Below are 11,774 nucleotides of genomic sequence, written 5' to 3'. Positions count from 1 at the left end.
CGGGCCATCCCAGGACAGGCCATGCTGACGCCTCTTTGCCTTAACAAGAGCCCGGCCTCTGAGCCGCTCCGCAGGAGAGGCCGGCCCAGACCGGCTGCCGAGGGCCCTCACGCCTCCCCGGGGCCGGGCTGGCCCGTGGGCCCCTTCTCCTCAGGCTGTGCACAAAAGCACTCGGGCATCAGCCTTGGTGGCCGCAAGCGCTCTGCCGGGCACCTCCAGGCCCCGCGGTGCAGAGCTGTCTGCTCTGGGGGACAGGAGCCGGCCGGGTCTGGTCTGGCCGGGGCGGCCCAGCCAAAGCACAGCCAGCTGCGGAGGACTCTGGTTGCGGCCCTGGCAAGTGCCCTGGCCGGAGCCGCGGCCCCTGTGCTCTGGCCCCGCCCCCGGGTGCGAGGCTGCGGGCGACCCCGCACTGGACCTCGCCCCCAGGGGCGCCTCAGCGAGCTCCCGCCCTCTCCGCCGCAGTCCCCGCCCACCGCGGCCTCCTCGCTGCCCAGCCCCCGCGCCCACACACCTCGTTTGTCTCCGTCTGTCTTTTAGCGAAAGAAAAAGCGTTGTGACTTCTCCGCTCTGGCTTCGAGTCGCTCTTTGTTCAGTAACGCGCTTCATTCCAGGGTCCAAAGACAGCCAGGGCTCGGCCCAGGCAGCCCAGCCGCCTCCTCTCGAGCAGGGGAGGGCCCCCCCCCCCCCCCCCCCCCCCAGAGCAGTGTCCACGTGTGCCCCTGGCCGGGGGAGCACTGCCAGCCACCTCTGACCAGCCTGCTACTGCCCGGCACACCCCCTCCTCGCCACTTGGGCCGCGCGGTGGTGGACCTGGCGGCTCAGCGCTGCCGGACGCGGCCCTGCCGTGGGTCTAATAAAAGCACCTGAAGCGCTGCCGGCCTTCCCTGTCGTTCTGGCCCGGGGACCCCTCCCTGCACCCTGAGCCTCAGGGCCAGTTCCTGTGGCCTGGGGTCAGGTCGGGACCACTGTGGGGAAGGGGCCCCGCTGCCCCTGCCCGGGCTCCCGGTGCCTGTCCTGCCTGCCCCCCACCCGCGTGGCTGCTCCGGGCCTCTGCACGCTGGGACAGGCGTGTGGAGCCAAGTAGCCGGTGAAGGACGAAGCCCGGGCTCCCCAGGGGTGCAGGGGAACAGGCCGCAGGGGAACAGGCCACAGGTGACAGAGCTGGCTGGGCGGCCCCGTCACTGGGTTTGGTGCCGGCCTCACACGCCCCGCTGGGGCCTGAGGCCCCCGTGCCGGGTGGGCTTCTGTGCCCACACCCGGGGCTCGCAGTAGGCAGCCCCATGCCTGTCACCCCACACACAGTGGCAGTGCTGGCGCGTCTCAGGTTCCTGACGTGAGTTCTCAATGTGAGGTTCCCAGACCTCCCCGAGACACCAAGCAAACGGGAGTGTCCTCAGAAACAGGACCGGGGGTCCTGCCCTGCTCTCCTTGCCCCTGTGCCCTGGGGGCTGCACCCAGCACAGTCGGAAGCGTCTGTGGTCCCTGCACTCACTGCTTCCTCCTGGGTGGGCTGTGGTTTGTCCTCGGGAAGGTTCTCCCACCTCCGAGGTCAGCATGGAGACCGCTGACCGCCTGCGGCCAGGAGAGTGCGCCCTGCACATCCCTGCGCAGGCCCCTCAGCCCACCTCACCCCCAGGGTCAGCACTCAAGGCCCCCCGACGTCTGTGTGGGCTGGTGGTGCCCGTGGGTCCTCATGTTGCCCATGCAGGCTTGCCCGCTGGCCTTGGAGCAGTAGGGAGTGGGGCGGAGGGTCGGCCTGCCCAGCAGTGTTTGGGGGGATGTTCCCCCGCCCCCCACCCCATTTTGGGAGAGCAGCCCTCCCCTGGGGGGGCGGGTCTGTGGCTCCCAGGCTTGATGAGCAGAGCAGCTCGGGACACCCGTGCCCGTGGAGGTGGGGCGGGGGGCATCACCGGAACGCGTGCGGCCCTCCCTGCCCCAGCATCCCGGACGCGTTTCACGCCCACAGACCAGGGAGCAGAAGGGGCAGACGCTGCAAACGCCACACTTTGTGTGCATCCCAGCACGCAGGGACGGGAGGGCCGCCTCTGTCTGGCGCCCCGGGTGCAGTGCCCACATCCCTGCACACGGCGTGAGAATTTGGCTACCGGTTCTTCGTGTTTGGCAGGCACAGCAGCCTCCCCGATACCAGCTTAGCTTCCAAGCCCAGAGAGCACTTGGCAGCCGGGCCCCTTCACCGTGCCTGGCCACGCCCCCCGCGTGCCTCTCCTGGGAGACCGCCCCATTGGCTCCTTGAAGGAGAGGGGCGTGGCTGGCGTCTGCAGGCGCCTTGCCGGGGTGCTCGGGGTCTCGCAGTTTCTCCTCGGAAGAAAGCTCCGGGCCCCTCTCCGGGGAGCACCTCTCCGGAGCCCTGGAGGACAGGAGAGGAAGCAGTCCGGCGGGGGCGGAGGTGACTCGCCCGACACCACTCTCCGCCCCTGGCTGATGGCTGGCGACCGCCCCAAAGCCGTTGTCCCCTCAAACCCACACACCACGCACGGCTTGCGTCCAGGCAGGGGAAAGGAGGTACTTCGCCCACGGTGGGCTCAGCCGGCCAGAGGGACCCAGCCCTAGGCCCGGAGCCACTGGCCGTGGCGGTGGCAAGAGTTGGCACAGCTCGCCGCCGCAGGACCCCACGGCATCCAGGCGCTCCCCAAACTCTAGGAAAGCGCCTTAGGCGCGTCCTGTCTGCTCCACCGGGGGACCCCGCGGGCCTGCCCGGCTCGGAGACGCACGAAGGGAGCGGGACGTGGTGCCGGACCGAGGGGGCCCCCCCGGCCCTGAACGGGCGTGGAAGAAGATGCTGGGGACCGGCCGGGCACCCCCAAGCAGGCGCCTCGGGCCGCGTGCAGAACGGCCGAGGTGGGCGAACGCAGGCCGTCGGGTTTCCCGTGTTGGCCAAGCCGCTCCGTGTCCCCTAACTTTGCCGCACGGGCGCTGCGCCCCAACCCGCGGGCCGAGGTTCCAGCCCAGACCCCAGGACCCCGCAGGCTGCCGCAACGCGCGGCCCCGCCCCCCGCCGCGGCCCCGCCCCCGGTGCCGCTTTACGGCGGAGGCCGCGTCGTGACGTAGGCGGCCGTACGGCGCCCCCGCCCACCCCAGCACCAGCGCCTGGAGGCGGAGCGGAGTCTCCCGCGCCACCGGCGCTTCCCGGGCAGGGCCCACACCATGGCGGGCCTCGCGCCGCGCGTGGACTACCTGGCGGGCTTCAGCTTCCCGGTCGGGGGCCTGGCGGCGGGCAAGCCTCGCGTGCTGCGTCTCGGGGCGGAGATCCTCCTGTCCACCGGGAGGGAGCTGGTCTACGTCTTCGACTCGGGAGGGAGGCAACTGACCGTGAGCGTGGGGCGGCGTCCCGGCCCCGAGGGGCGCGCGGGGAGCAGGGAGGAGTTCGAGGAGTTCGTCCGCAACTAAAGCCTCCTGCACCCCCCGCCCCCCCGCCCAGGCGGTGTACAGGTTTCCCGGGCAGGTGTGGCACCTGGAGGTCCTGGCCCTTCGCAGGATGCTCTTCGTCCTCTGCGCCTGGAGCGGCGTCTATTGCTTGTCTTTGGACCAGGCGGGCAGGTGAGGAGGGGTCGTCGGGCGGCCCCGCGGGGAAACACCGGCCTGTGGTCTGTGCGACCTGCCTGCCAGTGCACTGGGGCAGGACGAGCCCTCACCAGCCCTTTCCCTGGAGACGCAGGGGGACGGTGGGTTCAGACCCAGCCTGGAAGTCGTAGGCATGCCCACCGCCAGCCCCTGCGTCCCCTGGCAGGCTGCTGCTGGCAGAGTCCGGAGTACACCGGGTGCAGGTGGGTGAGTCTGCCTCCAGGAGCAGGACTTACCCCCTTGGCCTTGGGGGTCCTGCCCCCTCGGGCCTGACACACCTCCCCAGTGGGTCTCCGTGGTCCTTGAGCCGTTGCCTAGAGCAGACTGATGTTGCCGGCGGGGCCCAGGGCAGCAAAGAGCCTGCAGGCGCCTGCTCACTCTGACCTAAGGCCCGGGAAAGTTTGGTGTCGGCGGTAAAGGTGACCTCAGGCTCTGACAGGCCCCTCACTGATGAAGCTTTTCCACCGGAGCTCCGTTTTCCGGAAGCCTTGCTGCGTGCGTGTCCCTAGGCCAGCGGAGTCGTCCGTGGGGCCGGCCGCTCCCTGCTGAGCCCTCCATGAAGCTGACCCTTCGCTGTGAATGGTCCAGAGCCAGGCTGGGAGCGGGTTGTCAAGGAGACAGCGTGTGAATATCGGGAGTGACGCTTCCCTGTCTCCTCCGAGGTCTGTGAGCCAGAGCGAGAGGGATGAGGAGGACAGTGAGCCCCCGGCCCCCGTCATCCCTGTGGACCCAGACGCCTGTGTCCTCCCCGACGCCACGCTGCGCGCTTTCACCGTGCTGGACGGCGCGCTCGTCACACTGGCCCAGGGCACCGCCCAGTGGAAGCTGCAGCTGTTCGAGTGTCCTGGTCCGGGGCAGGCCAGGCCCCTGGGCAAGACCGGCGAGGTGGAGCTGTCCGCCTCCACCCCCCCAGCCGGTGGCCCGGGGAAGCCCGAAGCCCCCCGCTTCCTCCCGGTGCTGTGCTGCGTGTCACCGCCAGGCTGCGGGGCCTCCCACGGCCTCCAGCGGGGTCCCCGGGGCTTTGTGCTGGAGGGGGCCCTGTTCGGGCTCCTCTTCGGCATGGACGCCACCCTCCTGGAGTCGCCCGTGGTCCTCTGCGGCCTCCCAGACGGCCAGCTCTGCTGCGTCATCCTGAAGACCCTGGTCACCTGCAGCTCGGCCCCGGGGGACCCGAAGGCCCTCGTCAGGACCCTCCATCACCTGGAGGAGCCTGTCATCTTCATTGGGGCCCTGAGGACAGAGCCGCTGCCTGAGGACGGGGAGGACACCCGCTGTGACTGCCTGGTGGCGCTCGGCCACCGGGGCCGGACATTGGCTGTCAAGGCCAGCCGCGACGGGGCCGGGAGTCCGGTGCCGGAGCTGCGGGAGTACTGCCTGCCGGGGCCCGTGCTCTGTGCCGCCTGTGGCAGGGGCGGCCGCGTGTACCACAGCACGCCCACCAGCCTCTGCCTGGTGGACCTGGCTCGGGGAAGTGCCCCCTGGCTCGGGGAGGAGGCGGATGTGCCGGCCGCCGGCCTGGGAGGCCTGCCCTCCCTGCTGTGTCCAGCCAACCTGAGTATCTGCAGTGTGGTCACCCTCACGGTGTCACCGAGGCCGCCTGGAGGTGAGAGTCACCGTGTAACCCCAAAACCAAAGGCACGGACACGGGTGAGACCACCCTCGGCAGTCCCCTCTCTCTGTGAGCTGGCCGGTCCTCCCCCGCCTCGCCCCCGGCCGCTGGACACCCAATGGGACAGGGTCAGCTCACCCAGCAGCGCCTCGTGGTCAACGGGACAGTGGGTGCGCCCTGCCTGGTAGGCTCTGCCCCTGGGTGGGCCAGGGCAAGAGCCCCTTTCCAGGACAGGCCTTTCGTCTCGAGGGATCTGGGGGGGATTCCCGTGGGCTCAGGTTGAGTCCTGACGTTTCCGTCGAAGGCCAGGAAAAGCCTCCTTTGCTCACTGCAGGACCCCCCAGCGAGCCCGCCCTGGGCTGGGGGAGGGCGGCTTCCCGGGGCTCTGACTGTGTGCACTCTGGGGGGGGGCACCCCCAGGGCCCGTCCCTGTGACACGGCCCAGGAGTTAGCCTGAGGCACGGCCCGTCTGCTGCTCACAGGCAGGACGCGGGTCCTTGACAGTCCTGGGCAGGGGGGAGGCAGGTCCCCCTGTTTCCTGGGGCACCCCCTGGTAGCCCAAAGCCAGCGCAGCGGGGCAACGCCAGAGGGAGGCGCACACGGCACTCGCTTCCCTCCTGAACCCCTGGAGCAGCCGTGCCCAGCGGCCTGCTGAAGGTCAAGGTGGGGCTGCGCCCGGCTGAGACAGGGGCCCACGTGGGTCCTTGTCAGGCCACTTCTAGTCCCGTCCGTGGACAGCGTGCCGTCTTGGTGCCGCCTGCGCTGTGCCGACACGTCCCCTCCCAGGGAGGGCCCTGGGGAACAGGAGCGTGAGAGGCCTGGGCGGCCCGTCGTCCTGCTCCCTCTCCTGGGTGTGGTTCCCGCCGGCGCTTGTCTCGGGTCAGGGGAGCTGTCCAGCAGCTTGGCCCCTCGCCCGTGTCCATCTTCAGGGGGCACCGAGCTCCTGGCCCTGTCTGCCCGAGGCCGCCTGCTGACCTGCCACTTGGAGCAGAGCCCTGAGGCGCCATGGCCCTCCAGGGGGACCACCATGGACACTGGCCGGAAAATCAAGGACCTGCTCTGTAGCATCAGCACCATCTCTGAGAGGTGAGCGGCCGGCGACGTCCTGGGGGGGCAGCATCCTGGGTGTGGACACTGGTCCAGGCCGGACCCGTTGCTTTGCCTCGGAGCACCAGCAAGAGCCCCCGACGCTGCCCAGCCGACGAAAGGCTGGCCCCCTCGGGAGACAGAGGGGGCTGCACGGCGTTCCCCAACCACCCCCGTCTCCTGGCCTGGGCCTCGGGGACCCTCTCCGCGGGGCCACCGCCCCCCGAGCTCAGCACCACTGCCAGCAGCCCCACCCTGCCTGCGCCCTCACCCTCCCTCCGGGGGGTGAGTGGGTGTCCTGCAGCCCCGGCCCTGGCCCCGGCCGGTGAGGTCCTGTCTGTAGTGCCAGTCCCTCTCGGGCTGTCATGGTGGCTGCAGAGGGCCAAGGGGCCACCTCCGAGCACAGGGGGCAGCAGGGAGGCCCCTGAGCACGGGCACCACGTGGCCCCGTGTCCCTGGTGAGGGTGGCAGGCTCCCTAGCCCAGACGGCTGCGGGCGGCGCCGGGATAGGTGCTCCTCGGGGCCCCTGGGGGCCACGCTCCGGCTCCTCCCAGCCCCGGGAGCCGGGCCTGGGCCCTCCACCTCGGCTCCCCGCGCCTCCCCGGGCCGTCTGCTCTTCCCAGGGCGTCCTCCCTGAGGAGGGCCGTGGAGCAGCGGGACCAGGCCCTGACGCGTCTCAACGAGGCCCTGAACGTGAGCTGCGCTCTGCTGTCCCGCCGGGAGGGCCCCCGGCCCATCTCCTGCACGACCACCACCGCCTGGGGCCGCCGGGAGCTGCGGGACGTGCTGACCGCCACCTGCCTGCTGGAGAGCAGCGGCGGCCCCCGCCTGGGCCGGGGCTGGGTGCTGTGCGTCCAGGTGCTCCCGGGCGCCCGGGCCCCAGACCCGGAGGCAGCTGGCCCGGCCATGACCTACACCGTCCCCGTGGACCAGCTCGGCCCCGGCGGCCGCCGAGAGGTGACTCTGGCCCTGGGCCCGGGCGAGGACGGCGTGCTGGACCTGCCCGTGACCGTGTGCTGCGCCCTCTTCTGCAGCCTCCAGGAGGCGCTGGGCGGGGCCCTGGCCCCCTCGGGCTCTTTCGGGGACGCCTCACGGGATGAGGACCGGCCCGACACCCTGCCCGGGCCGGGGGGCATCTGCCTGCCCCTGAGCGAGCACACGGTGGACCTGCTGCAGGGCCTGCGCTTCCCTGGCCTGGCCGTGCCCCCCGCGCAGGCCTCGGGGCCGTCGGGCCCCGCTCCAGACCCCGTGGACACTTTCCTGGAGGCCTGCTGCCGCCCGGCGGGACCCGAGCCCCCGAGGGCCACGTACCTGCCCCCCTCCATGGCTGCCATCACGGTGTCGGCAGAGCTGCTCAGAGCCGCCTGGGGGGGCAGGTTCTCAGGTTCGTGCTGCTGCCCGGCTTCGCTCTGGCCTCCAGGCCCCGAGGCCTGCGGCTGGGGGGGGTTCTCCTCGCTGTCCCGGGACGGTCCCAGCTCTCGGCCTGCATCTCTGTCCTGCAGGCACGTCCCTGAGCTGCGCCACCCTGCAGTGGCTGCTCGCCGAGAACGCCAGCGTGGACGCCGTGCGGGCCCGAGCGCTGTCCTCCATCGAGGGCGTGGCCCCGGACGGCACTGACGTCCGTCTCACTGTGCACGAGGCAAGTGGGGGGCCGGCCTCCGTGGCTGCTGCTCTCTGAGCCAGGGGTGGGGGTGGCGGTCTCCAAGCTGCTGGCAGGCACGGCCCGTCCCCTGGGGCACGGGGACCACACCGGCCCGGCAGCTCGGCCCCAGGTCATGGGCCTCACGTGGCATCCCGTGCATCTTCAGCTCGGTGTCGTCCAAGCCTCCGGGAGGGCCCGGGGCAGACCTCAGCTGCCCAGCCTGCGCCTCGTGTGCACACTGGAACCCGCCGTCGGGGGGCCCGGGTGTGCGGGGGGCTGTGAGCAGTGTCCGGGCCAGCCACAGCCGTCCCCTCACTCCGGGGGTGTGCTGCAGGGAGCAGGGGGGCCACTTTGCTCTCAGGCGGGTGGGCAGGTAGGTGGGCGGCTGGTTCTCCAGGTGGGTGTCACCCGGGGGCAGGGAGACCCAGCCTGAGCGCCCCCCGGCCCCAAGCCTCGCCCGGCCGGGGGGCTGTGGGTGGACTCAGGCCCCTCCTGTGCCGCAGGTGGCGGTGGCCGACGTGTGCCCAACGGGGCCCCTCCAGGCCGCGGAGATCCAGGTGCAGAGCTGCTCCCTGGCCAGCGTGTGCGGGGTGCATGGCGCCGTCCTCAGGAGGATGCAGGTGTGCCGCCGGCCTGGGCTGCAGCGGGGCGGGGAGGGGGGGCTCCCCTCGTCTCCGCCTCCGGGCGCCCCTGTGTGCGGGGTTCTCTGCTCACCCTCCTCCACTCGCCGCCCTCAAGGGTGCCCAGGACACACTCGGCCAGCAGGCGGACACAAGAGCTTCCTGCTGCTGCTCACGGGCCGGGGTCCGCTGGGGGCTCCTGCGCTGGGCTGGCGGAGCAGAGGCCGCCCTGGGCTCGGACACCCTGGGCTCGGGCCCGGGACGGGGCGTCAGCTCATCGGAGCCTCTGGGTCTTTGCTGGGGGGCGGGGCTGGGGCCGGCCCCCGGCACAGTGATGGCGGCCCCAGTGCCACGCGGACTGGACATCTGCGTGTTCCGGGGAAAGGCTGTCAGTGGTGCCCTCAGCTGGGCACAGCCCGGCTCCTCTGCTCGGGGCAGGCCATGCCACCACCTGCCCACTTGGGTGGTTTTCCGTGAGTGGGGTCCACACAAGGGCCTCACCGGGGACACACCAGCCCCCCCCCCCCCCGGGGTCCGAATGCACAGTTTGAGCTCTGACGAGGGACTGATGGCTGCCCTGGACGTCGGCAGGCTGGTCACCTGCTGGTCACAAGCCCAGGCCAGCCACTCTGATGGCCACCTCACGCGCCTCTGTGACCCTTCTGCGACGCTCCTGCTCCCGACCTGCCATGACCCCGGTGACCTCCTCGCTGCCATGACCAGCCGCCCCAGGGCAGCGGCGTGGGCCACCTTGAGCCGGACAGGGAGCTGCTCTGGGTTTCGGGGCCCCCGCTGCTCTCCCTTGGGTCCGAGTCTCCCCAAGTAACCTGCCCCTTGTCCCCCAGAGGGTGGTGGAGGAGCAGGCCGCCCGGGGCTCCAGCCCGCCCGACCTCCGCATGCAGCACCTGCACCAGACCCAGGCCAGCCACGAGGTGAGGCCCCTGGGGGTCCCGTCCTCAAACCCCCCACCAGCCCCGACAGTGGGGACCGCCCCTGGCCAGGCTCCTGTGTTGCCCTCAGAACTTGGGTGGGGAGTTGTGCTGGGCCACTGCTGTCTGTGGCCCCCCTTGCCCTAGCTGCTGGCAGGAACCCTCCTGTCCCCTGGGAGGTGTGGGCTCCCCTTGCACGCTCTCTGTCCCGAGGGAACCGCAGGGCCAGGCAGGGGGCCGCCCTTCTCGGGCACAGACGAGCCCATGCTCAGGCCTCCCTGCCCTGTCCCGAGCAGGGCGGGTGTGGGACAGGCGCCCCCCAGAGGGGCTTGGTGGGCATGGCAGGGCCTAGCGCTCGCCCCCACTGCCCCTGCAGGCGCTGCTGCGGGAGGTGCGGATGCTGCGGGACCAGCTCTGCGAGGAGGATGGGGCCGGCTCCCGTGCTGCCACTGCCACCGAGAGGCTCCTGCGGGTGTACCGGCAGCTGCGCAGCCCAGGCCTCCTGCTGCTGTGACCACTGCCGCTGGGGGTGCCCGCCTCGTCCCGCCCCCGTCCTCCCCTCCTCCGACCGAGGCCCACCGTCTCTGCCCTCTTCCTGGTGCTGCTGGGCAGTGTCAGCGGCGTCCACTCCACTCACAAGCTTGGGACCAAGGGCTGGACCCCAGGGCAGGAGTCGCGTGGCCCTGGGAGGCCAGGGAGAGACTGTCCAGGACTGGGACCTGGGGCGGGTGTGGGTCTGCCCGCCACTGCCTGGAGGTGCCGCCTCCCCACAACTGCCTGCCACCCACGGGGGACAGCTTGGCCCTGCCCCTGCACTGCTGGGGGGCTGCCCGTGACACAGCCCTAGGACAGGGCAGGGGGCTTCAGGTGGCCTGTGGCCGGGCCACCCCCACACCAAGCACTGCCTGGACCCCGGTGGGGGGCAGCAATGGTGGTGTCCTTTTCCGTGTTTGGGGAGGTGACCCCTGGATGTCCCCTGGTGCTATGTGTTGGGGGCTGTGAGGGCCCCGCCGCCACCTCAACTGACCTTTCTGTGAGCTGCCTCTGCCTCCCCTGGTCTTGTTTCCCGCTACCCCCCACCCTCCAAGCGGTGGTTTGGACCCAGATCCCTGGGCGCCCCATGTGTGCCCTGCACCAGGTGCGCCGTGTGCTGGGCTCTCTGAGGCCCTGGGGTGGAGCACTGCCCGGGGAGTGAAGGGGAAGGTGGGTACACCTGCGACGGGGCAGGAAAGGTGGGATGTGACACGGGGGACAGCCAGGGCACAGGCCGCAGGGCGGTGGCCTCAGCAGGCCTGGCCAGGGTGTGAGAGCCGGGTGTGCACAGGTGCCAGGCGGTGCCTGGGGCGGCTCAGCCAGGGGAGGGGGCCGTGGGCTGGCTGCTGCTGCGACATCCCCCACACACAGCTCCAGCCCGCCTCAGCCACAGGCCACCCTCTGCACCCAGTCCCAGCCTGCGCTCCCTACCTGGGGTGCCAGGGCAGCCCCCACTCCCCCTGCCCGCCGGCTGCAGTGGCTGCAGCGGCTGAGGTCGATGAGGCAAGCCCCCCGCCCTACGCCCTGCGGGTCAGAGCCCAGGAGCCCGCCGGCCTGGTGCGACCTGCCTTCGGGCCCTGACCCGCCTTCCCTCCCAGATGCCACCAGGGGGCAGCACAGGCCGCAGCTCAGCAGCCTCCCGGCTCCTGGACCGCTGGGTCCCGAGTCTGCTGCCGCGAGTTCACCGGTGCCTTCTTTGGGCTCCTGGCCCTGCCCAGACCTCCTTTGCCCCTAGGGTGAGGGGGCCCGGCCCGGGGTTCCATGGGGAGGGGCTGCAGGGAGGCTTAGGACAGACCTAGTGGGGCCCGCGCCCCCAGGTCCCCTCCTCTCCCCTCCCTTGGCCTGGCCCCGTGTGTCACACCTTCACTGGCACCTGCTTTGCGCCTCCTCCCTGCTGCCCCTTCGGACTGCCCCGCCCTCTCCTGGGGCCACACTGGTGGGACCCAGTGGAGGGGCTCCCACCCCAAGGGAGGGCTGGGCTGGTAGGGGCGGGGAGAGGGGCTTCCTCCCCAGGTGAGGTCTTCTGTCCCTCTGTGGCCTCCCTCCCCCTGGGCTCAGGCCCTCCCCCAGCCCCCATTGCCCTCATCCTCATGGTCCTGACCAATGCCAGGGGCACATCTCCCATCTCAGAAGACCCAGGCCACCCAGCCCATCCAAGGGGCAGTGGCCTGGGTGGAGGTTCTGGGTGCTGGCCGCTCTGGGCAGGCACATGGGTGAACCAGGACCCGGTCCCGTCAGCCACCCTGGCCTGGGGTGGCAGCTGGCGGCCGGGC

General features: G+C 71.4%; 1 protein-coding gene across 1 annotated transcript; it reads left to right on the top strand.

Moving 5' to 3' along the window:
- Positions 1 to 3,081: 3,081 nt before the first annotated feature.
- On the top strand, positions 3,082 to 10,016 carry FAAP100 (FA core complex associated protein 100). The gene is made up of 9 exons (XM_036034254.1): positions 3,082 to 3,330; positions 3,440 to 3,558; positions 4,245 to 5,185; positions 6,121 to 6,277; positions 6,901 to 7,661; positions 7,780 to 7,916; positions 8,423 to 8,539; positions 9,385 to 9,471; positions 9,845 to 10,016. Exons 1-9 carry the CDS (start codon positions 3,166 to 3,168, stop codon positions 9,980 to 9,982), a joined length of 2,622 nt encoding a protein of 873 aa, XP_035890147.1. The 5' UTR covers positions 3,082 to 3,165; the 3' UTR covers positions 9,983 to 10,016.
- The last annotated feature ends 1,758 nt before the right edge of the window (positions 10,017 to 11,774 follow it).

The sequence above is a fragment of the Phyllostomus discolor genome, chromosome 8, assembly GCF_004126475.2.
Source record: "Phyllostomus discolor isolate MPI-MPIP mPhyDis1 chromosome 8, mPhyDis1.pri.v3, whole genome shotgun sequence".
Taxonomy (NCBI): Eukaryota; Metazoa; Chordata; class Mammalia; order Chiroptera; family Phyllostomidae; genus Phyllostomus; species Phyllostomus discolor.
Note: the sequence above shows the minus strand (reverse complement) of the source record. Positions and strands in the feature narration are given on the sequence as shown.